At 52.8% G+C, this 27,103-nt stretch overlaps 1 protein-coding gene across 3 annotated transcripts; it reads left to right on the top strand.

Moving 5' to 3' along the window:
- Nucleotides 1-1,232: 1,232 nt before the first annotated feature.
- F8 (coagulation factor VIII) lies at nt 1,233-25,926 on the top strand. 3 transcript variants are annotated; one of them, XM_066559428.1, is made up of 26 exons: nt 1,233-1,384; nt 5,251-5,375; nt 5,663-5,785; nt 6,224-6,436; nt 6,971-7,042; nt 7,453-7,563; nt 9,401-9,622; nt 9,893-10,127; nt 10,523-10,697; nt 11,651-11,744; nt 12,415-12,626; nt 12,923-13,073; nt 13,210-13,419; nt 14,631-17,253; nt 17,954-18,119; nt 18,897-19,094; nt 19,869-20,097; nt 20,189-20,371; nt 20,556-20,672; nt 21,905-21,976; nt 22,288-22,373; nt 22,841-22,996; nt 23,768-23,912; nt 24,766-24,914; nt 25,181-25,357; nt 25,574-25,926. In XM_066559428.1, the coding sequence occupies exons 1-26, from the start codon at nt 1,233-1,235 to the stop codon at nt 25,727-25,729; spliced, it is 6,552 nt and encodes a 2,183-aa protein (XP_066415525.1). In that variant the 3' UTR covers nt 25,730-25,926. The 3 variants fall into 3 exon arrangements, with proteins under 3 accessions (XP_066415525.1, XP_066415528.1, XP_066415526.1); XM_066559431.1 differs by lacking the exons at nt 1,233-1,384; nt 5,251-5,375; nt 5,663-5,785; ... (8 more) ...; nt 12,923-13,073; nt 13,210-13,419 and having other exon boundaries at nt 16,621-17,248; nt 17,979-18,119; XM_066559429.1 differs by lacking the exons at nt 1,233-1,384; nt 5,251-5,375; nt 5,663-5,785; ... (8 more) ...; nt 12,923-13,073; nt 13,210-13,419 and having other exon boundaries at nt 16,621-17,253; nt 17,966-18,119.
- Nucleotides 25,927-27,103: the final 1,177 nt, after the last annotated feature.

Below are 27,103 nucleotides of genomic sequence, written 5' to 3'. Positions count from 1 at the left end.
ACCCTGGGGCATCCCCAAACGTGACAAACCACTTGCTTTGCCCTAAAATACTTGCTGGAAAAAGTGAGGTGAGTTGTTGCTCACAAAGAAAAGGAGCCCCAGGCTAGTCATGGAGCCAGCTGTGCATGTACAAGCTGGAGAAAATGTTTCTTACTCACTCTTTGCCTCCCTGGGAGCAAGGTGGATGGTGTGGGGGAATCAGTTTCTGTCCTGTGCTGAGTATTCATGTCAGAGACCCCCAAAAGCCCATCCCTCTGTGTCCCTCTGTTTCCCAGTCACCAAGACCTGTCACATGGAGTCTTCTGCACACACTGGGCTGTCACCAAAGGGGTCACTGGCCCCGTTGCACTCCTGCTGCCCTGTGACATGATTTATGGGACATTTCCCCACCTCACTCATCCAGGGGATGCTGGGACCATGCAGGGCGTTCCTCCTCATCTTCCTGCCTCCCTGAGCCAAGGGACAACCACGTGGCAGTGTGTGTGCCTGAGCACACGTGTGTGTGCACTGATGAGGGGAGGGGGATTTCATGGGCTTTTAAAAACAGAGATTGAAAGTTTGTGAGTAAAATGAAAGAAATTTGTAAAAACATTTCAGTGCATCTTCTCTGAGCTCTACTGCAGGACCCTGGGAGAAGAGGAGCAGCTGGTGGGAAGGGAGCTCCAGGGATCATCCCAACCCACTCCCTCCCATGTGGCTTGAGGCAAGGTTGTGTGGCCACATCATCACTGTTGGGCATCCCAGAGACGGGGATAAGTCACGTGTGTACATCTGCATCCCTGGCAACCTGCTCTCCTTCTCTTCAGAGGTGACACAGAAGGTGAGACCAGGCAAAGACCACACCTAAATTCTGCTGCCTGTGCAACCCTCCCTTTCCTCATCTTGCTCCCAGCCAGGAGCCAGGACACGGAGCCAGCGGAACTTACCGCTGTGCTTGCCCTCCCTTTCCTTTTGTTTTTTCCTCTCCTCCTGCCACTGCCAGAGGAAGAGCAGGAGAGTCCACCAGTCACATGCTGCTCTCTGCACAAACCTGCTCAAGGCATTCCCCTCCTGACACCTTTGAGAAACTCTTCAGTGCTCCGAGTGAGTCTGTGGGTGCTGCCTTTAATCATCATCTCCGGTGGATTACAACAGCTGGATGAGAAGATAAAGGCTTTTCTCTCCTCTTCTCTTTCTCATTCCTTCCTTTTCACTTTTCCTCCTGAAGTCAGAGCAGTTCCCAGCCAGGAGGCATGGTGCTGGTGGGAGCCCTGTGCAGCCTCCTGCTCCTCTGCCTGGTTGAGGAGGGCATCAGCAAAGTGAGAAGATACTACATAGCTGCAGTGGAAACCAGCTGGGACTACACACACAGCGACCTGCTGTCCGTGCTGCAAGCGCCTGCAGGGTAAAGCTCTTCCTTTTGCAGTTCTAGAGCCCTGCCCTGGGTGTTCTCCCACCCTGGCACGTGGCACTGTGAGCTTGGCTCCAGGCAGGCAGGACATGGGGGTAACCTGGCAGGGTGGGTGCATGGAGCTGCTGGCACAGCTGGGAAGGATTGGTGTGCTGGGGAGTCACTAAGTGCAACCCCTCATGAGGGACAGGTGGAATTGAGAGAGAAAGATGCAAACCTGCTCTGCATCACTGTTCTGCACTGTTTTATCTTAATGCCATTTGCCTAGGAGCCCTTAAAGCCTGTGCTAGGAGCCATGAGCTGATTTTGCAGCCCGTGCTCGCTTTTCTGCTCTGCATCCTGGGGGCTTTGGGGAAGTGTGAGGGGAGATGGGTACCTGTGACTCCTGGGCACTGCAGAAGGTTGGCTGTGCCCCTCTAACATAACTGAGCAGCAAAGGCTTTCCACTGTGTCTGCCCCTGGTAAAACCCAGCTTTAGTTATTTATATCTTTGTGTACATTGCATTTCTGGCGCTGAAATTTTTCCTCAAGGAAATGAAAATGATTTGTAGCATTTGGGTAAAGCATGATATTCATGCACAGTGGTAAGGAGGAGGAAGGCATGGTTGTTTTGCTGTGTACTTTGAAGTAGGAAGGAAAAATGGGAGTTGCATTGCTCAGGCATCAGGATAGTGTTGTCTGAAGATGCAGCTGTCTTGGACATGCATGGCTGTGAATGTCCTGAGGTTGGCATGGAGAATGGAGCTGGATGGCTACACCCCTGTGGGTCAAGGTGTGCCCATTCCCTCTGCCCTGGTTCCATCTCCCCTTCCCCAGACTCTGCTGAGGCAGAATCAGCCCATGATCCCATCTCAGACCCAGAGTGGCCTGAGCAGCGAGGAGCTGTGGTCAGGCACTGGAGCCAGTGAGGAGCTGTGGTCAGGCACTGAGAGCCAGGCTCTAGGGATGACCCAGGTCAGCCTGACTAGCTGCTGTAATCACTGTACCCCAGCTATGTGGTTTCTTCCCCTTTTGATTACTTCAGTAGGAAAGTTGCATCCAGCACCCCCCCTTTTACTGATCCCCCTGCCCTGCTTTCACTGGTGTTGCCCTCAGATCCATTAGGCTGTGCTAGAGGTGATGACTTCCCTCACACTTAATTTAGCCCTGTGGCTTTCCATTTCAGCACTGGCATTATGATGCTCTCAGGCACTATTCCTGACCCTGGAGTGACTCAGGGACCTGACCCTGCCTGGGGATGAGTGGGGAATTGGCAGGCAGTGTGATGGCAGTTGTCCTTCTCTAAATTGGGGGGAAATAACATTGGCTGTCTCAGAGGGGCTTGCTGGTGTGCTGCAGCCTGGAGAGGCAGAGAGCTCCTGGGCAGTGTAGCTGCTGGGGAAGCTGATGGGAACCAGGGCTTGCTCCTCATGGCTGTTCCCAGCTGCATGGTGGTGCCTTTTTCCTGGCCCTGCAGCCTCAGCCCAGTTCCCTGCTACAGAGGAGGGCACAGGAAAATAGCCAGGCTGGATGTCAGGGACATGCAGGAGTGAGCCAGGAAAGTGTAGTGGGCAGGCAGAGCTGCCCCTGAGCTGGGCTGTCCCTGAGCTGTGTCTGTGCTGCCTTCTGCTCCACACCTCAGTGTGCCAGCATCTCATGGCAGCTCCAAAGGGGCATCTCCAGCCAGGACCTCCAAACCCCCTCTGTGTATCCAGGGCTTTCTCTGGCACGTTTATAGAAAGCTCTGTCAAATTAATGGGCTACAAGACACCAGGCCAGAGCTGCTCACACCTTCCCCATGATTTCAGTTTCTTTTCTTCCCAAGCACAACCCCACCACAGGGTCAGAGCCAGGACCAGCACATCCTGCAGTGGCTCCAGGGATCTCAGCTCAGACATGGGGCTGGTGGACACGTAGCAGCAGCTCATGTCTGAGTGTTTTGGCAGTGCAGGATGTCTCCCAGCTCCAAGAGATGAACAGATAGTGTGCCTAACAATGCTGATCCAAGGTGCCAGAAACTTATTATCGGCCTGCCTCAGCTCCAGCTGCCCCTGGGGAAGGAAGTTCACAGGGACCCCAGTGACAGAGGACTGGCCAGAAGAGCTCTGATCAGACATCCCTGGGCTGAACCCCGCCTGTTTGTCTCCTGTGGGCTCTGCTCTGCCAGGACTGGGACTCAGCACTGAGCCCTGCTGTCACTAAGAGCCCTCCCAGCCATGCCCCTGCATGCCAGCAAAATCTCCCTGGCTCCAGAGGGTTTCTGCCTTGTTTACTGCAGAATTAGCAGGACCAGACCATCGTATCTCAGAGCTGCATTCTCAAATTTGAGCTTTCTGTGAGCTAGAGATTAAAGCACAGCTTCCTGAGAGTGGACAGCCGAGTGTCAGCAGCCCTGAGCTCAGCTCCCTCCCAGTGTGGAGAGAGAGCAAAGCTGGGGCAGGACCCCAGTGCCATCAAGCCAGGAATGATAATGGGCTTGGGCAAAGTCACAGAATGCAGTGGCACTGCTCCCTGGGGCTGTGTCTGCTCCCTGGGGCTGTGCCTCCTTCCTGGGGCTTCCTTCCAGCTTGGGTTTGGGGTTACAGGAACTGGGTGCCTGTGGGTTACAGGAACCTGTGAGGTTATAGGGGCTGGGTGCCTGTGGGGTTACAGGAGCCTGTGGGGTTACAGGAGCCTGTGGGGTTACAGGAGCTGGGTGCCTGTGGGGTTACAGGAGCCTGTGGGGTTACAGGAGTTGGGTGCCTGTGGGGTTATAGGGGCTGGGTGCCTGTGGGGTTATAGGAACTGGGTGCCTGTGGGGTTATAGGGGCTGGGTGCTTGTGGGGTTTTCGTGGGCTCCCATCCTGCTCTGCCTCTGAGGAGAGGGGACCCTGCTCTCCCCACAGCACCCTCCAGCTGCAGGTGGCTTCCAGCCAGTGTTGTGGGGGTGAGTGTGCATTGCCTTTCCTAAATTTGAGTCACTCTGTCTCCTTCCTCTTCCGCTTGAGGAAGAGTTGCAAAGGGAAATGCTGCTCGAATTAAGGCTTAGTCAGAGCAGGACAGCAAACCTTCTCTGCTTCTTAAGTGGAAAGAAAACACCACCTGGCTTTTGCTCCAAACAAAACAAGGCTATAAAGGTTTGTCTGGTTACTGGAAATGGTCTTAGTCCTGGGGCTGATAAGGCAACCTCTAAAATCCTTGAAGAAATTCATGCCTTTGTTATCCTGATAAACAGGCTGGATTTCTTCTGGAAAATGAATTTGTTAAGCTTCTTACAGAGAGAAAGTGGCCAGCAGAGATAAGTGGGGTGTGAAATACATTCAAGGCTCCTTTATCTTCCTGCTGTGAAGTGGAAATCCCATTTTGGGCAGAAAAGAAACAAATGTGGGGACATAGCTCAGACACAAAGCAAACTGCCACTACCTGCCAGCAGTCTCTTTCCTGGGGGGAGCTGGGGAGGATGTGAGTTACAGTGATGTGATCTGATTGCCACACCTGAAGGTGCTGGGGTTGGGGTGGCTGCAGGGCAGAGGTCACCATGGCACTGCCAGTGCTCTGTCTCTGCTGCTGAGGAATCATGAAGCTGGACAAGGCAGGAGATGGGCAGCAATGCCTGCTGCTGTGCCCTGCCCCAGCTGCATCTGAGTCTGGCCTTGTGTCTTCTTCCATCATGACTAACACCACAACACTAATCACTGCCCTGCTGTCATCTGTATGCTGAGCAAAACATTCCCAATCATACCTGGGAGCTGTCAGGAAATCCAAAGGACACAGCAGGGTGAGCAATCCCTGGGGCTCCAGCAAGTGATCTGGTGGGAAGGGAAGGAAGGGGATGGATGTTGGATGTTCCCCATGCATGGATGGGTCTGTGCAATCAGCCTTGTCTTTCCTTCCTCCTGCAGCATTTTGGGGCATGCAGGCCCACGTGCCCCCCCAGCTGGTGTCCCTCCCCAGTACAGGAAAGCTGTTTTTGTGGAGTACCCTGATGGCTCCTTCACAGAGCCCAAGCTGAAGCCAGCATGGATGGGTAAGAAACACCTGAAGTGTGGGGAGCTCCAGCAATCCTTCACAGCCACCAGACTCATCCTGGGTTGGGCGCTGGCTGCTCTTCAGCCAGGAGCAGGAGAGCAGCTGGGTATGGCAGAGCTCCTGTGGTGCAGGGGGCCTTGCTGGAGCTGATGCAGCTGATGCTGCCCTGCTGCACGAGGGACAGCCACTAACTGGGCTTGTGGAAAGCCAGGACCCTTTGGGGCTTCTGGCAGGGTATGAGCTGCCTGATTCCAGCTGCCTGACCTTATTGTCTTATCCCTTCAGGCCTCCTGGGCCCCACCATCCGAGCAGAAGTCCATGACACAGTGGTCATCACCTTTAAGAACCTGGCCTCCCGGCCCTACAGCCTCCATGCTGTTGGGGTGTCCTACTGGAAGGCATCAGAAGGTGAGCGCTGGCAGCATCAGGGGCTGCAAATCCTTGTGTGCCACCTGCCTGCCAGGTGTGCATCCCTCCCTCAGCCTGCTGTTCGTGTCCCTCTGCAAGGACAGATGGTCACAGAGATGGCCTGGCTTGGGGGAGCAACATGACCATGCCCAGCCCAGAAATGAGCTGAGCAAACAGTGCAGAGCAAACCTGGGTCTGGTATAGAGGTAATACACAGATTAAATTGAAGGCTGGATGCTTAGAGCAAGGAAAACTGTGCTGTCCAGCCTCAGGGCAGGTGCACAGCCCAACATGTGAGTCTGGCACAGCTCTGCTACTGCCCTGAGACCTGTCACAGCCCGTGGGACTCAGTGCCCTGGGATGGAGAGGGGCTGTGTTCTGGCTGGGAGGAAGGTGTGCTGGACCTTCAGTGACATCTGGCCATGTCTTTGGTTTTAGGAGCAGGGTATGAGGATGAGACCAGCCAGCCAGAGAAGGAGGGGGACAGGGTGGATCCTGGGAGGACACACACCTATGTCTGGGAAATCCAGGAAAACCAGGGCCCGACAGACGATGACTCAGCGTGCCTGACCCACTCCTACTCCTCCAACACCAACAGCGTGAAGGACATCAACTCTGGCTTGATTGGAGCCCTGCTCGTGTGCCGACCTGGTAAGGACTGCACAGGCCGGGGACAGGCCACGTGCAACCATTCATAAAAGCAGAATAATCACAGATGCCTTCCTGAGGGTGAGCAGGGCAGTGGAGTCAGTGAGCTGTGCTCAACAAAAGTGCTGCTGGGGTTCAGAATTGAAATTCTGACAGCACAAGGTGCAAGAAGATGTGACTGGAGTAAGATTTGTCATCTGTGGCTGAGACATATCCTGGAGGTAGTTGTCCAGACCTGGAAATGACTGGGCACTGTCTGCAGGCTCCAGTGACTCACCAGGAGCAGCTTCTCCACTGAGCAAAGGTCTAAGGGGAGGCACCACAAACTGACCTTTTGATGCCTTCTGGGGGCAGCTGCCTCTCAACCATGGACTTTTGGGGGACTGCAAGACTGGAAGCAGGGCTGTTGCAATTTGAGACGTGACAAAAGCAAACCACAGCCTGGCCTTGGTTTACCGGTTCTTGAAGAGCACAGAGGGAATTCCCTGGGTGCTGCTTGCTGACCTTTAAAGAAATCCATCTCATTGCATCCTGCAGGGACCCTGGCCAGCGATGGGAATGAGGGCCTGCAGAAAGAGTTTGTGTTGCTCTTCGCAGTGTTTGATGAAGGTAATTGCTGACTGAGTGGTGTCAAACCCTGCATTCTTGGGGCATTTGCTTTGCCATGTGTGTTCAATTAATGTGAGCACAGCTTCTCAGCACCCACACCCCTCCCAAGGTTTTCTGCCTGTCCAGTCCCCCAGCCAGTGTGCTGCTGGTGCAGTACTGCCCCTCCTTCTCTTCCCCAGGTGCAGGAGCTTGCAGCCCCCCCAGCTCTGCCATGCCATGCCCTGGCCCCGCTCCCATCACACAGGTTAAGAGGGGAGTCATTCCCTGTCATGTGTAGTGGTCATCCTCACACCCATGCAGAGCCATGTCCAGGTGTGCTGTGGATTCCCACAGGCACCACACATGAGAAGGTTTATTTTGCTTTGAAATGCTCCCAAGTGAAAGCTGACTGCACCCTCCTCTCTCCACAGGGAAAAGCTGGTACTCTGAGCAGGGTTCTGTCCCAGCAGCTGCTCAGCCCCAGGCTCACAACAGGACAGAGCTGCACACCATCAATGGCTACATCAATGGCTCACTGCCTGGTGAGTCCTGCTGGGACAGGGACAGGGACAGGGACAGGGCTGGGGGGCATGGGAGCTGCTAGGAGCAGGGCTGGAGCCAGGTCTGTAACCCTGAGGTAGCTTGGGAAAGGATGGAAGAAAAGGAGATTAGGAGGATCCATCCAGGTGATGGATCTGTTAGGCTGTGTTCACCTCAGAGGGGGTCTTATCTTTCAGCTCCTTGATCTGCCTTTCCCATTACAGCAGGGCAGGATCTGTTTGCAGCTGTCTGTGTTGCCAAGTGCAGCTGACTTCCTTGGAGCTCTCCAGGAATAATGTTGGTAGCAGAGTTTTATCTTTTGTAGCCCTGTAGACAAGGCTGGAGGTACCATTAAGCTCTCATTAAATCACCTTCATAGGATTTTGGGAATAGAACCATGGAATCATTTAGGTTGGAAAAGACCCTTAAGATTATCAAGTCCAACTGCAAACTTAACACTGCCAAGTCTACCACTGAACCATGTCACTGAGTGTCCCATATATAAGTCCTGGGCAGCCTGTTCCAGTGTTTGACAACTCTTTCAGTGAAGAAAATTTTCCCAGTATCTGACATAAACTTCTCTGGTGCAGCTAAAGTGACAAGGTCTTCTCTCAGACTCCTCTTCTTCAGAAGAGCAAAAGAAAAGGCTGGGTTTGATCTCAGTGGACACAAAAGTTGCTGTTTTCTGGTGTTCTCTGGGAATAGATCCAGAGCTGCCTGAGAGTGAGGAATCTCCAAGACAAACTGGGAAACACTGTCAGGAGAGTCCTTATCACCAGCAGCTTTGGTCACATCCTAAAACCTCCCACTGGGGCCTGGCCATTCTCCAGCAAAAAAAACCAAAAGTCCCCTAAATTCCCTGTCCTGATGGGTTCATAGAGGTCAAGAGCTGAGGAAGCCTCATGGTCAAACACCATCTCTGCACAGTGAGTTTTCCCTGGAGAAGTTATCCGCCTCCACTCAGCATCCCCCTCCCTGGACACAGGACCTGGCACCTGAGAGGTGTCTGATGGAGAGCTGGAAATGGAGAGCTGGAAATGGAGAGCTGAGGGCCTCAGGATGGAGCCTCCACCCAGTTTCCTCCAGGCCCTTGGGATCTGTTCCAGTCACCTCTGCACTCTGCCAAAAGCGAGTATTTGACTTTGTTTGGCTTGAGTGTCCATGAACTTGTTATTCACTTCCCTGCTAGATTACAGAGCCCTTCAGCACATATCAGTTTCTCCCCAGGAAAGTAGTTTTACAACACAGTCAAGTTCTTTCCCATTTCCTAAGCACACTGAGCTCTTTGAGTGACTCTGAGGAAGGAATTTTCTCCAGCACTCAAAGAATCCTGCTGACCCCTCTCTGCCCTTTGTGGTATTTCAGCTACTGCTGAGGATGTGCTGGAGCCCTGCTCCAAATGCAGTGTTTTAGCATCAGGCTTGCCAGTGTTGTGATCAGACAAATGACTCTCCTGTCCAATTTCCCTGTTTACAGAGTCAAGGAGCACATCTCTCTCTATTGCCACTGCATCCCACTGTGAGCTCCTACCAGCAATGCTCCCAAAGTCCCCCAGCCTGTAAATCTAGTCTTATCTCAGGGGGATGATGGGACAAGTGCCTCTGTTTTGCTCAGTCCACATTTATGTGTGATTTCTCCAGCCTGAAGCCAGCCCAGGAGCAGGGGACTCTACCAGACTCTACTCTACTCTACTCTACTCTACTCTACTCTACTCTACTCTACTCTACTCTACTCTACTCTACTCTACTCTATGTCTGACTCTGAGTCTTTGGCACCAAGAGTGGGGACAAGAGCTGGGCACAGTGCTGACTCCTGGCTGATTTCCTTGTCCCCTGGCAGGTCTCACACTGTGCCTTAAGAAGCAGGTCCACTGGCATGTGATCGGCCTGGGCTCTGGGCCAGAAGTCCACTCCATCTTCTTTGAAGGCCACACATTTCTGGTGAGAAGCCACCGCCTCAGCAGCCTAGAAATCTCCCCTGCCACCTATCTCACAGCCCAGACCATGCCAGGAACAGCTGGCTGGTTTCGGATGTTCTGCCAGATACTGTCCCATCAGCAAGGTAACCTTATTTTCCAAGAGTTTGGGGGAGGAGCAGGTCAGGGGATGGTCTGGGCTCAGGGTTCTGTGCAGTGCTGCAGCTCCAGGGCTCCTCCTGCTCCCTAGTGTTACATCCACCTGCAGCCTGGCCATACCAGATGACGTGGGTTGATCCAGGTTGGCCCATTTGATGGGAAAAATAATGGAGAAATTTCCAGGCAGGGCTTGGGTGGGTGCCTGCCTGTATTGGCACATCAGTGTGACCCTTTCTGCCTGGCTTGTCTGACCCCAGTTGGCATGGAGGCCTTTGTGAAGGTGGAAGAGTGTCCTGAGGAACGCCTGCTGAAAACAGGGAAGCAGTTAAACGAGCCAGAGGACCTGGATTACCCTGAGGAAGATGAGCAAACTTTTCACGTGATCCAAGCACGCTCCTTTGCCAAAGACAGGCCCATGACCTGGACTTACTACATTGCAGCTGAGGAGATGGACTGGGACTATGCCCCTGTGAAGCCAGCGTCTCTGGACAGGTGAGAGTGGGCATGTGTGCTCCTGAGGCTGCTCCTCAAGGCAGCCCTGCCAGCTCTTCTCCTTTTCCCCAGAAACTGCTTTTCATTCTGCCCAACCTGGACAGTTTTGTTCTTCTTTATTAACACTAACATTATGGATGCAGGACACGAATGGTTTTGGAAAGGCCATGGGAAGGCAGCACCTGGCTTTCTTCCATTTTACCAAATGCCCTGCAGAGACATTTGTCTCCAGGGCATTTGTCTCTCTGTCACCAAGGCCTCTGGAATCAGTCCCTTCTGAGCAGACAGCAACTCCTGGTGACCTTCTCAGCCATCTGCCAGGTCCTTGGGTGATGGAAAGTCCTGCTCTGTTTCTGACATGTGGCCATTTGCTCTCTCTCTGCCTTTGCCTGCAGAAACATGGCGAGCCTGTACCTGGAGCCTGGCCCACAGAGGGTGGGCTCAAAGTACAAGAAGGTGGTGTTTGTGGAGTATGAGGATGCTGCCTTCAGGAAGCGCAAGGTGTCCAACCAGCAGGACAAGGGAATTCTGGGGCCTGTCATCAAGGGGGAGGTGGGAGATCAGTTTAAGGTAAGAGAAACACAGCTTACCACTGCAAGGGGAAATTTCAGAGCTTGATACTGTTCCTACTAATAGCTCTTGGCTTGTGGCTGAGGTCTGACTTTAGTCATTCAGTGCTCTCTCATGTTTGGCAATGCTCAAAGTTCACTGGAAAGGCAGATGGTACTGGCAGCTTAAGGTAAATACTGTCAGTAAGATGCACAGGATATGGCCCAGTCCCTCTGATTTGACTTCTATGCAGGTGTCTTAGGAACTGTGTGAGTTAACACATGACACACCACATCTAGCACCTTCCTCTGAGGCAGGAGTGTCCTCTCATCCTCTGCTCTTCTCCATCTGTTTGCTGTTACCTCACAGCACTGGGGACTGTCACTTTTGTCTCCCAAAGTGCCTCTCCTGACCACTTGACTTGTTGCAGCTGGGAGGAATGGGATGGTTTCCAGCAGCTTCACATTTATGCTCCCTCCCTGGGGTTCCCTGTGCAGCTGTGGGCATGTGACAGAGCTGTTCAGAGAAATAAAGGAAGGGCTTCATGCAGTGGAGTGGGGAGCACTTTAAAGCTCTTGATTGCTGTGCATACTTAACGTCCCGGTCCTCCGGGGCCTGGATTGATGGCCCTCTTCTGACTCATGTGTAAAGTAATACTAAGGACAGCAACTTTCACTTTAATCAATCTGATATTTTCATGCCCTCCTTACAACAGACACCTCCTAGAAAAATGGACAGCATAGGCTCATCACAGAGAAATTGTGGTTTCTTGTAATCTGACTTTGTGATCCCAGACATGTCTGGGTCCCTCCTGTTGATCACTGGCAGGTAGCTAACCCCTGGGCAATGCTGTCCAGTGTTTCCCTCTCTGCAAGGACCTCACAGCACCTTCGAGGGCTTACAGTGATCAGAAAGCACCAAAACACCAGAAAACAGTGATCAAAAACCATTCCTGCTGCCTGTCCTCATTTCAGATCGTGTTCAGGAATCTAGCCAGCCGACCCTACAACATCTACCCTCATGGCCTCACCAGTGTCAGGCCCTACTATGCCATGAGACGCTCACAAGGTAAGGCAGGCCATGGGAACCTGGGATATCACCTGGCCACTGCCATTTTTCTGGGCCAGGAGAGTTTCCTGAAGCTTGTGGTAAGACTGGTTGTCCATTCATCCAAAAATCTGAGCTCTAAAATCCCAGGGATTATGGTGATTCTGGGTTCATGTTCCCATTGGTCCCATGTAACCCTGTCTTTAAGGAGGGCTTCAATGATGAGTGGGGGCAGGGGCATTTTCAACCAGGGAGCTGGGACCATGTTAATTGGTCCATCCTGGAGCCCTCCACTTTCTGACAAGGAGGAACCATCCTGGTGATCCTGCCTGTGTTTGCAGTTTATTTATAGCCCTCACTCCCTGGGCTTCCTCTGACCTGCATTTGTGGGGAGGTTCACTGTGATTTAGACTCTCCCTCTTGCAGCTTTGTAGTTTTTGCTCTGGGGTTGGTTTTTTTTCCTCCAGGTTTCATTCTCAGAACTGCTTTCACCCCTTGTTACTGTGCTCCCAGGACCATGACTTGTGCAGGGCCATCCCACATCCCACCAGGATCCTGGGATGGGCATGGGTGGTTCCCTCTGCAGCTGGTGTGGTCAGGAAACCTTTCTGAGCTCTTTTAAAAAGTGGGATCACCCCTTGCAGGAGCAGCCCAGACATAACTGGTCTGCTCTTGGGTTGTGTGTTGCCAGAGAAAGATGTGAAGGATATTGCCATTGCCCCTGGGAAGTCATTCACCTACAGCTGGAGTCTCACCACTGAGGATGGCCCAACGGAGGCAGATCCTCGCTGCCTCACCCGTTTCTACTACAGCTCCATCAACCCCATCAGAGACACTGCCTCAGGCCTGATTGGGCCCCTCCTCATCTGCTCCAAGAAGTCCATGGATCAGAGAGGAAATCAGGTGGGTCTTTCCTTTGTTGCCTCAACTTCTAGGCTGAAAGGCTGGAATGACTGTGGTAGGTGAATATTTAAGTAAAGCAAAATCTATCTGTCCTGTTTTCTTCAACCCTACCAGCAGTCCTAATGACTGCCTTCCCCATCCTGCCTTGCATGCTCTCTTTTCACCAGATCTGCACCCTAACTCCTGTGAAATGGCAGTAAACTTCTCCATACACCCAGTCTGAGACCTGACAGCTACACTGGGCACCAGGGGTGCTCTGATCAGACCAGGAATAATTTCTTCCCTCTCTTTTCCAGATAATGTCAGACAACATGAAGTTGGTGCTGTTTTCAGTCTTTGATGAGAACCACAGCTGGTACCTGGAGGAGAACATCAAGAGGTTCTGCTCTGATGCAGCCCATGTGGATACCCAGGACCCTCAGTTTTATGCCTCCAATGTGATGCACAGTGAGTACTCAGCCCTGCAAAGCCCCCACAGACACGGGCTCATCCCTGCCCCAGGGAGTGAGCGGGGGATGCACAGCAGCTCAGCAGCCATGGAGGGAATTTGGTCTTGAAATGTTTCACCCCTGCCCTCTTCCAGCTATTAATGGCTTTCTATTTGACAACCTGCAAACAAAACTCTGCCTGAACGACGTTGTGTACTGGTATGTCCTGAGTGTTGGGGCCCAAACAGATTTCCTCTCCATCTTCTTCTCTGGAAACACCTTCAAGCGCAACATGGTCTTTGAGGACGTGCTCACTCTTTTCCCGTTTTCTGGAGAAACGGTTGTCATGAGCTTGGAAAAGCCAGGTTAGTGACATGGGCTATTCTGTCAACCATGGGCTTGGCATCCCAGCAGAGATCAATGAGCACTTCCAGCCAGTTCCCTGATTGGTGCTCAATTCCCTTTGACAGTTCTGAGAGCAAAGGGATCCACAGCCGGCTAGAACAGAAAGTGAGAGGCAGTGATCGAATATTTCAAAGCTTAAATCAAAGAAATTGAATTACAGTATTTTACTTAATCAGTAGGGTGTGTTAAGGTCACACATGCTGCCAAACCAGTAGCTGGCTGCAGTAACATGAGCCTGGTGGACATTTGCAATCTTGGCTCCAAGCTTGGAGGTGAAGGGGAGTGGGAATGCTGTCCCTGCTGTGGGTTCAGCTGTTGGTCATGCCATTTATCTCCACACTTCTGCAAGGACAGAAACCACAGCCACAGAGAAGTCAGAGAAAAGATTTGCTTCAGAGTTCAGTTATATTTCCTCTCACTCAGCACTTTTCTCTTAGAGCTGTCAAACCATTTCCTCCTCACAGAGAAGACACAGGATTTACCATGTGGTTGCAACACTGATATGAAGGTCATGAGCACGGCAGCCTGAACCAAGCTGTCAGGGTTTGTAGACACCCCAGGAAGCTTTCTACAGCCCAGCCAAGCCTCACATCCGTTTGAGCTCAGATTCCTCTGCTTCCTCAGAAGCAGAGCAGCAGCTCAGCCGGCAGCAGGTGGCAGCTCTCTCCAGCAGCAGAGCCCAGAAATCACACATCTCACCCTCTGCTGGGAGCAAACACACTGGCTGGGGATGTGAGAGAGAGGCAGCCTTTCATTTCTTTCTCCTTCAGTGGGAGAGCTGTGCTGACAGTCTTTGGGAGAGAGGTGTGTTTGACAGCACCAGGATGTCTTTGGGGATGGGTTATGGTGACTGCTGCTGCTGGAGGCTCCATGGGTTCTCACTGCATTAACTGCTCTCACCAAGCTGTACTTGGGCCCTCACAGGTGTGTGGCGCTCACTAAGCTCTGCCAGCCCTGCTGATGGTGCTTGTAAGGCTCTGATGTTGCCAGCAACCCCGTGGGTCTGGCTGTAAGACACTCTAGGGACTATGAAAGCATGGAATCACTACCATGAGCCAGAGGTTGCCTGAAAATACAGGTTGCACTAGCAAAGGAGCAGCATGGTAATGGCATCTCTTTAATTTCCCACTGAAGTGGGCTGATGGTGTCCTTTTGGCCTCTCTTGAGACAGGTGTGTGGACGCTGGGGTGCCTAAATCCTGATTTCAGGGACCGAGGGATGCATGCCAAGTTCACGGTCTCGCAGTGCCAGTATGAGCAATACACTGATGAGGAAGATTATGTGTATTCTGATGGGGAGGAGGTGGCCTTTGAATTCCAGCCCAGGGGCTTCTCTAAAAGAAAGAAGTCATGTGTGAATGAGCAACTGAACAACATCACCTCTTCCAGAAATGAGATAGAGAAGACAAGATTGTGCCTGACAGAACATGGGGCCCTCCAGAGCAATGGCAAGATTTCTGATGCCTCTTCCAACGGCACATCAACATTTTTAGGAACAATGTCAAATCCACATGATATTTCCATGTCTCCTCTGCCAGAGACGAGCTATGACCCAGTGTCCTATGAGTCCTTCTTGGAAGATGAAGAATTGTCAAAAATCACCAGCCAGGATGGAGGGTTTGGAGCAGTCCCACCTGGAGAACACTTGGCGAGCGTCAGTGGAAGGGTCCATGGTACTGTGAGCTCAGAAGAAGATCAGCAATGGCTGCACCAAGCCACAGCAGCTCCAGGAGATGCTCCAGAGCTGCAGGAGCCAGTAAAAGGAATGACAGTCCAGTCTGGTGGTAGGATAGAGAACCTGGAAGCAGAGCCTCAAAAGACAGCTACTCATGCAACAAGCTTGTGGGACTCCATTGCTTATGCTGCTGGCAAAGGCCCTCTTCAGGAGAATGGGAGCTCAATTCACCAGAATGATCTGGAGCACAACCTGGCACTTCAAGATGTGTCTTCAAAGGGAAAAGAGGACAAGCTGCTAAAAAGGGCTGATAAAATATCCTTTAACCTGTATGACTCAGAGGAGACAATCAGTACAGGCCTGTCTCTAAGTATTGATCACAACTCTTCCTCCACATTGAACAATCCTTCTGCACCTCCAGATGAGACAGAAGATAATAGGACTTCTCATGCTGTGGTTCACAGTCACACCATAGAAAGCAATTATTCATCAAGTGACCTAGATGCTAGGCTGGAAAAAAGGCCTAACAAAGTGGTTTCACAAGGCTTTTACGAAACTTTTGAAGAGCAAAATGTTTCTTTGTCGGACAAACCTGTACCAGGAGAAACCTTCACAGATGAGAGCAACCCCTTGCCTGCGAAAAGTGGCACAGAAAAAGCCAGTGGACTTGCCAAAGGCCTTCCAGACACCACCTTTGCAGACAGCAATGACCTTGAGCCACCCAGATATGTAATGACAGAAGAGAGAGATGAAGTAGTTTTGAAAGAAGTGTTTCAGGACGCTAAGGAATTAGCAGAGCTGGACAGTATTGCCCTTTCTGAATCAAATGTTGTGACCAATGACACCAGACCATTCCCAAATGGCTTCTTAAAGAGCTCTGAGCAGTTTCTGAGACACAGAGTTACAGCCAGAAGCTCTGACTGGAGACCTAAACAAGCCAGGTCACTGGAGAGCAGAGATTTGGGTCTTCCCAACACCAGCAGCAGAAAGCCTGTCTCTGATGGGGCAGAGCAGGGGACCAGCCAGCCCCCTGAGACAGCAGTGAATAAGGAAGCCCCAAAGGTGTGTGGACCTCATTCCCCATTTTGCATCACTCGATTCAAGAAGAGGTCCTTGGTATCAAGTGACACCTTGCCCGAGGTGATGGCAGCCCCACAAAGATCCAACATGGTTGAAAGGAGGCTGCCCCCAGGCAGGGATGCTGTCCAGGCTGATGGGATGTATCCTGAGGGCAGGCTGAGCACAGCCAGGGGGGTGCAGGGCAGCAGGGACAGGGCTCAGCACAGCAGACGCTCCCTGCCCTCATGGGGAGCACTGGGCACAGGACCAGCAGGGGCAGAGAGCAGTTCAGAAAGGCAGGGCACTGCTGAGGCTGCAGACCTGGCCTCAAACTGGGACCCAGGCTCCCCAGGGGCTGTGGTGAACATGGGTGACTTGCACAGCCCAGCTGTGGCCGAGCTGCAGCCAGGCAGAGCTGTGGTGTGGGGGGCTCCTGGGAGAGAGCAAGCTCAGGGGAGAAGCCACATGGAGGAGGAGACAAACTCTGTGGAGCAGCTGGGTCAGTCCAGTCCTGAGCCTCAGCAGCTCAAGGCCAATGCCACGGAGGACCATGTGCCTGGGAGAAGGTCTGGGCAAAGCCCAGAAGGAATGTCTCTGAAATCAGCCACCAGAGAGAACTGTTCACTGTCTCCAAGTAGTCCCCCTCTCAACAACAGCACCAGAAAGCCAGCAGAGTATGTGCAAGACACTCCTCATGGATGTCAGGTGCTCGGCAGAGAAGATGTCCTCAGAGAAGTAGGGAACAGAGAGGTCCTGGGCCTAGGAGAGCCTAAGGAGGATGAGGAAAGCAACAGCACAGCTGGGGAGAGGAGCCACATCCCAGGGCACAGGGAGGAACCAGCCCTGAACAATGGGACACATTCCAGCCCCTCAAGGACTGCCAAGACAGACTATGATGAGTACAGTGACACAGAGCAGACCATGGAGGACTTTGACATGTATGAGGAAGAGGAGCATGACCCACGCTCCTTCCAGGGGGAGATGCGGCAGTACTTCATTGCAGCAGTGGAGGTGATGTGGGAGTATGGGGACCAGAGACCCCAGCACTTCCTAAAAGCAACGTAAGTGTGATGTTCCTGCATGCATTCCTCCTGCACTGCAAGGCACGGCATAATGTGTCACAGACATCTTTTATGAAAAATCCTTTCCTTAACATTTTTTTCTCCTGAGAAGCTGAGAGGCCTCAAAAACAAAATGTAAACAATGATTATCTGCTGCTGTAGAATGCAACAAGTAGATCTGTGATTAATCTCATAGAGTTGTTTCTAATTAATGGCCAATCACAGTCAGCTGACTCGAACTCTCTGTCCAAGAAAAAAGCTTTTGTTATCATCCCTTCTTTTCTATGCTTAGCTAGCCTTCTGATGAAATCCTTTCTTCTATTCTTTTAGTATAGTTTTAATATAATATATATCATAAAATAATAAATCAAGCCTTCTGAAACATGGAGTCAGATCCTCGTCTCTTCCCTCTTCCTCAGACCCCTGTGAACACGGTCACACTGATGCATGAGATGGCATGTCCTGGCAGGCAGGATCACAGTTCTGTACCAGTACAGCCCAGCCAAGCAGCCCAGGGGAAGGATGCTCCCAGCATCTCCCCTCTACCCAGGGGGGTTTGAACCTCCAGAAACTTTGAGCTTCCTTGCAAGCGGGTCAGGGATGCTCTGGCTCTGTATCCCCCTGACCTGTAACAACCCTGCCGTGGCTGTCCTCGCTGTGGGACAGTGTCACCTGACTCAGCTGACTGTCACCCCTGCAGGGACCCCCGGAGGAGCAGGGGGAAGCACTCCTGGCAGTACCGCAAGGTGGTTTTCCGAGAGTACCTGGACGATTCCTTCACGCAGCCGGTGCAGCGGAGAGAGCTGGATGAACACCTGGGCATCCTCGGGCCCTACATCAGGGCAGAAGTTCAGGATGTCATCATGGTGAGTAGAAAGTTCCCATTTCCTATAAAACCATGAATCCCCCTGTTGTTGTTGTTGGAGTTCAGCCAGAGGGAGTGCTGCTCTGCAGTGCCCATGAGCTAACCTTCAGGACCTGGGGACAGGAGCTGCCCTGTTGGCATGTGAATGGCACCAGACTGGGACCTCAGTGGCTGGAGGAGTGGGCCAGCAGGAACCTCAAAGTGTTCAGAAGCAAAGCCCTGGAGCTGAGCCAGACTCAACCCCTGCAACAGCATGGCCTGATCAGCTCCTGGGTTCCATGGGGAGCCTTTTGGGTGAAGGGATGCAAAAAGGGCAGTGAGCTCAGCAGGGCTCAGTGCAGCTCTTTTAGGTGCTCTGTATTAGGGGAGGCTTGGTCTTCCCACACTACCAAAGCTCCTTCAACACCTATCTGAGAAGTTGAAAGGCTCAGGACTTGTGTCCCTGGAGAAGTTGCCCAGTTTTCACAGAAATCTTCACCAGGATGGGTGCAGCACCTTTGGGCTCCAGAGGCAGTAGTGTAGCTGACCTTGCTTCCATTGAGCAGGCAAAGGGCCTCATCCTGCTGACATGAACCCAGGATGTGCTTTCCACCAGAGACTGCACTGCACAGCTACAGCTTGTGGTTCAGCAGGGGTTGGCCACTGCATGGAGACCAGCTGGAGGCCTGGGAACCAGGGACATCTTCCCACCAGCTGTCTGGACCCACCACCAGGGTCCAGAGCACTGTCAGCATTGCTCCCTCACACATTCCACTGCTCTGCCTTCTCTCTGGTGCAGGTGACATTCAAGAACCTGGCCTCACGGCCCTTCTCCTTCCACTCTACACTGACAGCCTATGAGGGCACAGCACAGCAGGGTGGGGTGGTGCAGCCTGGTGGCCACCAGAAATACACCTGGAAAGTCCTGCCCCAGATGGCACCAACCACGCAGGAGTTCGACTGCAAGGCCTGGGCTTACTTCTCCAATGTGGACCTGGTAGGTGGGAGTCCCCATGGGGCATCCCAGGAAGGGGAGGAGGGCAGCATGCCTGGGTCCTCCTGGGAGGTCAAGGAATTTCCTATGGGGCTGCACTGAAAGCAGCTTGGGGCTATGTAGATTCTCAGGTGTCAATGATGAATACATGCTGGTGCTCTTCTCTCCTCTTCCTCTCCTCTCCTCTCCTCTTTCTCTTCTCTTTCTCTTCTCTTCTCTTCTCTTCTCTTCTCTTCTCTTCTCTTCTCTTCTCTTCTCTTCTCTTCTCTTCTCTTCTCTTCTCTTCTCTTCTCTTCTCTTCTCTTCTCTTCTCTTCTCTTCTCTTCTCTTCTCTTCTCTTCTCTTCTCTTCTCTTCTCTTCTCTTCTCTTCTCTTCTCTTCTCTTCTCTTCTCTTCTCTTTTTTCCCTTCCCCTTCCCCTCCTCCATTTGGTTTTCACCCCTTTCCCCAATTATTCCAGCTTATGATACTTACAAGAAACCAGCATTCTGCAGTTCCTTATCCCTATGCCAAATCTTCCTGAATTTGGCCCCGGGGTCCAGCGCAGTAGGGACTGTTGGACAGCTGGACAGACAGACACCATATCTCTTGAAAGCACATGCAAATGCTTGCTGCTCAGCCTTTCTTAGCTCGATGAATCCAACAAATGAATCCCTCCAGAGAGGGAGCCAGGCCAGGGATGCAGACGGGTTCAGTGCTTTCCTCTCTGCTGTCTCTTGCTGGTGTCAGTGCCTCCCTCTGCTCAGAGGCAGCCCCTCATTCCCTGGCTCCCTGGCAGGAGAAGGACCTGCACTCAGGCCTCATCGGGCCTCTGATCATCTGCAACCGTGGGGTGCTGAGCTACGTTTCCAGGAGGCAGCTGGCTGTGCAGGAGTTCTCCCTGCTCTTCACCATCTTTGACGAGACCAAAAGCTGGTACTTCCCAGAGAACGTGGCCAGAAACTGCCGCCCTCCCTGCCGGCTCCAGCAGGACAGCCCTGACTTCAGGAGAAACCATTCCTTCCATGGTGAGGCTCCTTGCCCTTTCCATCCCACAGCCCATAGCAGGATGGGAATACCCCAGAGCCTTGAGCCCCTCCTGACTGCTGCCTTTCCCAGCCATCAATGGCTATGTGAGTGACACCCTGCCTGGGCTGGTGATGGCCCAGCAGCAACGGGTCCGATGGCACCTCCTGAACATGGGCAGCACTGAGGACATCCACTCTGTTCACTTCCACGGGCAGCTGTTCAACGTCAGGACCAGCCAGGAGTATCGCATGGGAGTCTACAACCTTTATCCTGGTGAGAGGCAGCACTGTGCACCCCCTCTGCCAGGGCTTGTGCCCTCAGGAAGTTTCTGTGGGGGAATACCAAGGAGGGGAAGTGGATCTGGACTGTTCCGTCCCCGTGCTTGCACAGCACTTGGCACAGTGTGTCCCATTACAGGCAGTAACTCCGCTCTGCTCTGCTCTCCATTCCTGGCCAGGTGTCTTTGGGACAGTGGAGATGTGGCCCTCACATGCTGGCATCTGGAGGGTGGAGTGCAAAGTGGGAGAGCACCAAGAAGCTGGAATGAGTGCCCTCTTCCTTGTGTATGACCTGAGTGAGTGATTTTCTTGTGTCCTGACCCATGTGGGCACACAGGCAGCCATGACCAGTGTGTATTTGAGCTTCCTCCCCCACATCTCTCAGCATTTCTCTTGGGGTGACCCAAGTGGGACCTTCTGTGTTTTCACTCTGAAAAAACGTTGCTACTTCAGCCCTTGCCAGCCTGCACAGCCCAGCAGAGAGCAGAGCCAGGGACACAGCTAGGGTGAAGGCTGGGAGGCCACCTTCATTGGCCTGCAAATATTTATTCCAAGAGCTCTTGTCTGCCAAATCTGAGGGTCCCTGGACCTTCTATAAAATGCACTTACCCAAGGAAGTGCATGCATGGGCTGCTCCCTGCCCGTGCTGTCAGTAAGGTACAGTGCTGCCTAGCCATGTATCAGGAGGTAAACTGAGGCACAGAGCAATGACAGGAGGCAGTGAGTGATGCTGCCTTACTGCAGGTTGGTCTGATAGAAATAGCTCCAAGAGCAACTGCAAAATCCACAGTAAACTTCTGATTCCACCCCAGAACAACATGTTTCTAACTCACCATAAGTAAGGATTGGGGAAATGGTGTGGGAGAGTAGTATTTTATCACACTGTGACAGTCTCTCTTCTGTTTATAAAAGAATATTAAATGTCAGCCAGAAAAGGTTGCCATAAGTTAAAAATCTGCTTAAGATTTCAAATTTGCATTTTCCCCAGGAGCATTTGACATGCAGTGGAGATGCCCAGGTGTGACAAGTCACTAATAATAATGGTTATTATAAGAGACAAACATCCCTGTGCTCAGAGATCAGAAGAGACACAGAGAGAGACAAGGGTGTCAGGTAGACTTTCCTTTAGCAATGTGATATTTGTTTTCAAAAGATGCTGCCTAGCAACAAAAAGGCCCAGGAGCAAGATGTAGGTATAAGGATATAAGGAAGAGACACTTGTCAGCACTGCTGGGACATTAGGACATGGGAATGAGAGGCCATGGACTCAGGGGAAGGAGTTTGGCAAAAGGCTGCTGTGTCTGATGCTGGAAACTCTCTACTCTTGACATGGGAGGTGTAAGCAAGAACTTCCAGCTATCTTAAAATCCAGAGATGGATGTGGAAGCCTCTGAAACCTATCCCTTGGTATGAGAGAAACAAGTCTGGGAGCTCCTGGAGGCTTGCAAACCTCCCTGAGCCTGAAGGCTGCTACCCAGCCTAGACTTTTGCTGTCTAACCAACTGTCCCTGGTTTCTGTTCCCTGCAGACTGCCAGAATGCCCTGGGTATGGCCTCAGGTAGCATTGCAGACTCTCAGATCACAGCCTCAGGGCAGTATGGTGAGTAGCCGGAGGGCAGGGGGCTCAGGGCAGCTTCAGCCAGCAGAACTCACATGTTTGCCTGCCCAAGTTCTGCTGCACTGAGTCCCTGGTAGTGGAGTCCTTCCCCCCATCCGTGCCCATGCCAGCGTCCCAGTCAGGACCTGGAGCCCTCACACACAGCTGGCCCATGGTGCCAGTGCTCTGCCACCCTGCCTGTGGCTACTAAACCCCAGGGTGATCCTCAGGCCCAGTGCTGTGGATGCAGCTCTCACCACGTGGGCAGCAGCAAGGGCCAGCAGCAGCCTTGTGTCTGTGCTCCCTTCTTGCAGGGCAGTGGGCTCCTTACCTGGCCAGGCTGGACAACACCGGCTCCATCAACGCTTGGAGCACCGACCGCAGCAACGCCTGGATCCAGGTAAGAAGGGCCTCATGTCTGAGGCACCACTGGGGGCATTGCAAGGCCATGCTCATGGGTGAACAGTGCCTCCCCAGCTATAAACAGCTATTCCTGCTGTTTCCTCTTCCTTCTGAGAGGGGAGCACTAAGATCCTAATGGCAGCTGCTCTGCTCAGGTTGCTGCTGGCCTGACCCCCATATCCATCCTCAGTGCAGCAGAGGAATCACTTCATGGTCCAGCTGCAGCACTGGATTGTGTAAAAATCCCCCAAGGACCAAGGCAGAACAGCTCACCTCTCCAAACAGCTCTCCCCTGCTCACTCCCAGCTGTTGGCTGACTTGTGCCCTTATGAACAACTGGTCTAATTACTTTCATAACCAGTGCTCAGTTATGTCAGGAGGAAGCAAGTTTTTGGGTTTTTGGGGCATTGCCTGAACATGGCTTGGGTTTTCCATTAGAAGTGAATCCCTGACTTTCATTCTCAGGTGGATCTTTTGCATCCCACTATTATTCACGGCATAAAAACCCAAGGGGCCAGACAAAAGTTCTCCAGCTTCTACATCTCCCAGTTTGTTGTGTTCTACAGCCTCGATGGGCGAAGGTGGAAGACATACAAGGGAAATGCCACGAGCACACAGATGGTGAGGTCAAGGGTCTTGAGCAGAGTGCTCTCCCCAGATGGGGTATCCTGGGGTGAGGAGGGCTAGGGAGCTCTGTCCACAAGGCAGAACCCTCCTGAGCCCCTGAGATTAGGGCAGCAACAGAGACCATTCAGTGCCAGGTGGCTGAATCACAGGTCTGCAAGGGACTTGCTGTCTCATCTGTCTGATTTTAAACTATCTGAGCTACCTCTTTCCACCATCCCAGGTGGCTGTGAGATCCACCTCTCAATGTTATGTTGTGTTTAACTTAGAGCTAGGCATAAGATTCTACATGACCATCTTTTTTGACCTCAAAGGCAAATTTGCCTTTCTAAAAATATTGTGCAGGCATGGATGATTTGGAGAATCTCCAGTTGCTAGAAAAAACCCACAACTTAAATATGCATAAACTGATCAATCCATTGGAATAAGAGTAGCCAGAAAAGCCTCCATTGTGTGCACCATCTGTGGCTACAACTTTTCCCAGGTTCAAACGTTTGAGGACTGACTTTTTTCCTTATTTTTCCTTATTTTTCTCTTGTTTGGTGAAAAATATAAAACCAAGTTAATTTGCACAGACCCAAAGCTTCTTCTTCTTTTTCTTTCTCATTGGCCCACTCACACTTCTTTGACTTGAACCTCACCTGAAATAATTTCCCTGAGTTGTCATTTTTATGTGCCAGACATGAACATTCTTCTCCCCAGTAATCCTTGTCCTGCTTATCTCTCTTTCCCCTGGTGCAACAATCCTTTTTCTCCCTCTCCCTGCAGCTGTTCTTCGGAAATGTGGATGCAAGTGGAGTGAAAGAGAACCGGTTCAGGCCCCCAGTGGTAGCTCGGTACATCCGCATCCACCCCACCCACTACAACCTGCGGGCCACGCTGCGCATGGAGCTCCTGGGCTGCGACCTCAACAGTGCGTGCCCCCCTCACATCCCAGCCACCAGAACTGCCCTCTGCTCTGCTCTGCTCTGCTCTGCTGGGGTGCTGAGCCCCAGCTCCACGTGTGCCAGGACCCCCAGGCAGTTTGGAGGAGGAAGGAGGGAGCTGGAGATGGCACTGAGGTGTTGAGGGAACAAAGCTGGAAAGTCTCATTGTGGTCTTAGAGATAAAAATCCCAGAGGGAGAACTGGGGCCACCTCTCACCAGCTTTTTTACTGAAGTACAGGAAACTTCCAGCAAGCAGCTAAGCTGGTGGATGGAGAGCTGCTGCTTCAGTGTGGGGGAGCAGGAAGCAAGCAGAGACAGATGCTGTTGGTTTTTAGTCTGGTTTTGCCAGTTGAAGGGTGAGATGGCTCTGATCAACAGTGCAGCCTGGGGAAATGGTGCCCTGGGATCGTGTCTTGGGCTTTGCACACCTGCTCTGCAGCAGCTCAAAGCAGCAGTGGCTGTGCTGTCAGCCCATGCCCCAAACCTGCCAGCTGGCTCTGAAGCAGCTGTGCACAAGCACACCTGGTCACACATATGCAGGGTGTCTCCCTGCCAGGTATTCTTGTCCTCCCCCTGGAGACAGGTTCTCCTTATGTTTCCTTACACCAGAAATTCTTCACATTCCTATTAGATAAAATCTCAGGGGAGAAAAGAAGGTGGGAGTAGTTAGGTCAGAGCCATGCTGCACACAGGGGCCCCAAGCAGTGCAGGGACCATGGCACTGCAGAACTTGTAACCGGGGCAAAGGCACATAGGGCAGCTGGAGCAGTGAGCAGGCAGAAGGCATCTCCATGGTGGGTCTGTTCTAGCCCCTGACAAGCACTGCTCCTCTCTTCTAGGCTGCTCCATGCCCTTAGGAATGGAGAACCGAGGGATCCCTGATGAGCACATCACTGCATCCTCCCACAGTGCCAACATCTTCTCCAGATGGACACCAGCCCTGGCCCGCCTGAACCTTCAGGGCAGGACCAACGCCTGGAGGCCACAGGTAGCCTGTGTGAGGAGACAGCAGGAAGCTGGGAGCCCAGCAGGGTCCCCTAGTCACTTCCCCTAGTGTGGGAAGTGTGTGCAGCCACATGCACCATGCAAGCTGCACACTCACTGCCACGCTGATTTAGCACCCAGCAGCTCTGAGCAGATGCCTGGTAGGGCAGGTGGAGCAGAGGGAAGTGCAGGGCCAGCTTGGCTTCAGCTGCAATGAGTGTGTCTTTCTCATTGCTGCTGGAGGGCTGAAGGCAGTCTGTCCTTCCCCAGAGCAACAGCCCCAGAGAGTGGCTGCAGGTGGACTTTGAAGTAACCAAGAAGGTGACTGCAATCATAACCCAAGGTGCCAAAGCTCTCTTCACCCAGATGTTTGTGAAGGAATTTGCTGTCTCCATCAGCCAGGATGGCATGCACTGGAGCCCAGTCCTGCAAAATGGCAAGGAGAAGGTAGGCAGGGCTGCTCTGTGGCCAGAGCCCATGGCCACCCCCAGGGCAGCAAGCACAGCCCTTGGCAGCAAACATGCTCACAGGATTTCTCTCCAAGAGCAGTGAGCCAGGCTGTGCTTCTTCCTTCTTTAAAGCATGCCAAGGGGTGTTTGTCTGGGTTGATCCTGTCCTCACTGTGCCAGCCAAGTGCATCCCCGGTTTCTCTCTCCTCTCCAGATTTTCAAGGCAAACCAAGACCATCAGAGCACTGTGAGGAATAGCCTGGAGCCCCCTCTCTTTGCCCGCTATGTGAGGATACACCCCCGCCAGTGGCACAACCACATTGCCCTGAGAGTAGAGTTCCTTGGCTGCGACACTCAGCAGGAGTACTGATGGCTGCAGGGCCAGGAAGGGGCACTGCCAGCCCAAGGACAAACATCCCACCAGGCACTGAGCCCTCCCCAGGGCTGGAGCCATCCCTCCAGGGGCCTGGCTGCCCCTGCTGCTGGGGAAGGGCTGCAGAAGTGGCTGGGTCATTATCTGCCTTTTCCTGTGTCTACCAGATGCCATATACTCAGATGTAATGATGAAGAATTAAACAGTAATTTTCCAGTATCTCTCTGCACTTTCTCCTCTGCTTTAGCCTTGGACTCTCCAGGGACCCATTCAACATTACCAGCAGCTACAAATTAATTAGCCTCAGAGCTTCTCAGCCTCGTTTTGCACAAATTCTTGCTGTCCTGGGCATGGTCCTGGAGGAGGAAGAGCAAAGATAAGGATGGGGGGTGGAGGCCCTGCTCCAGGCCCCAGTGTCCATTTCACAATCAGTGGGGATGGGAGGCTGGAGGGAGGCAGCTCTTGTTCAGCCTGACTCAGCACTGGGCTTTGGCCCTGCACTTCCCTTTGTCTCCTTTCCACAGTGCTGCTGCTGCTGTGGCTGGGTGCCATCACCCCTCTTTCTGTTGCTGCCTTGAGCAAGCCCTCCTTGTTCTCCACAGGAGTTCTGTGGCTCCCAGGGACCCTGGTGGATGAGCTGCCACCCTGACATGACCCCCAGCAAGATGTGTCATGGGCCAGAGACACCTTCCTGACACCTGTGGCTTTCCCCCTCCCTGGCACCCACCCCACACAGTGGCAGAGGTTTTCATTTCCCTTCCCAGGAATGACGATGAGCAGGGTGACACTGGCTCCTGCCTCATTCCTCTCGTGGGGTGGGGACCTTCCAGAGCAAAAGCCACCTCACAAGGGTGGGGAGCACCTGGAGGGCTCTGGGGAAGGCGTGGGGTCATCCTTGTTGGGCAGCACTTCTCCAGCAGCTTGCCAGAGCCTGTGCCATCCCATCCTCCATCTGTGATGGGGGAGCTGGGTGGCCCCAAAAGCCTCTGGCAGCTGGTGTGGCAGGGAAAGCAGGGTTGTGAGGGGCTTTGGAGAATGGCAGGAGTCAGCTGGGTGCTGTCACAGTGGGATAGGCAGGGTGGCTGCAGCAGCCCAGCAACATCCAGTGATTGCCTTGTGAACTTCCAGGGTACCCCATCAGAGCTGGGCAGTCTCTGCTCTCACCTGTATGAGATGTGGCAGGTCTGACACATCTGGGGACAGCTGTGGTGGGGACACCAGGGCTGTGCCATGAGCAGGGTGGTTGTGTGAGGGATGGCTGCTCTCAGGCACCCAGCTCCTGCATCCATCAGCTGCACTGGGCTGTGTGGTGCACAGAGACCTCCCCTCCATGGCCTGTGGCTGGAGAAAGCAGGGACATGTGCTGCAGAC

This window comes from Molothrus aeneus, chromosome 14 (assembly GCF_037042795.1).
Source record: "Molothrus aeneus isolate 106 chromosome 14, BPBGC_Maene_1.0, whole genome shotgun sequence".
NCBI classification, from domain to species: Eukaryota; Metazoa; Chordata; class Aves; order Passeriformes; family Icteridae; genus Molothrus; species Molothrus aeneus.
This window is presented reverse-complemented; position numbering and strand designations above follow the sequence as displayed.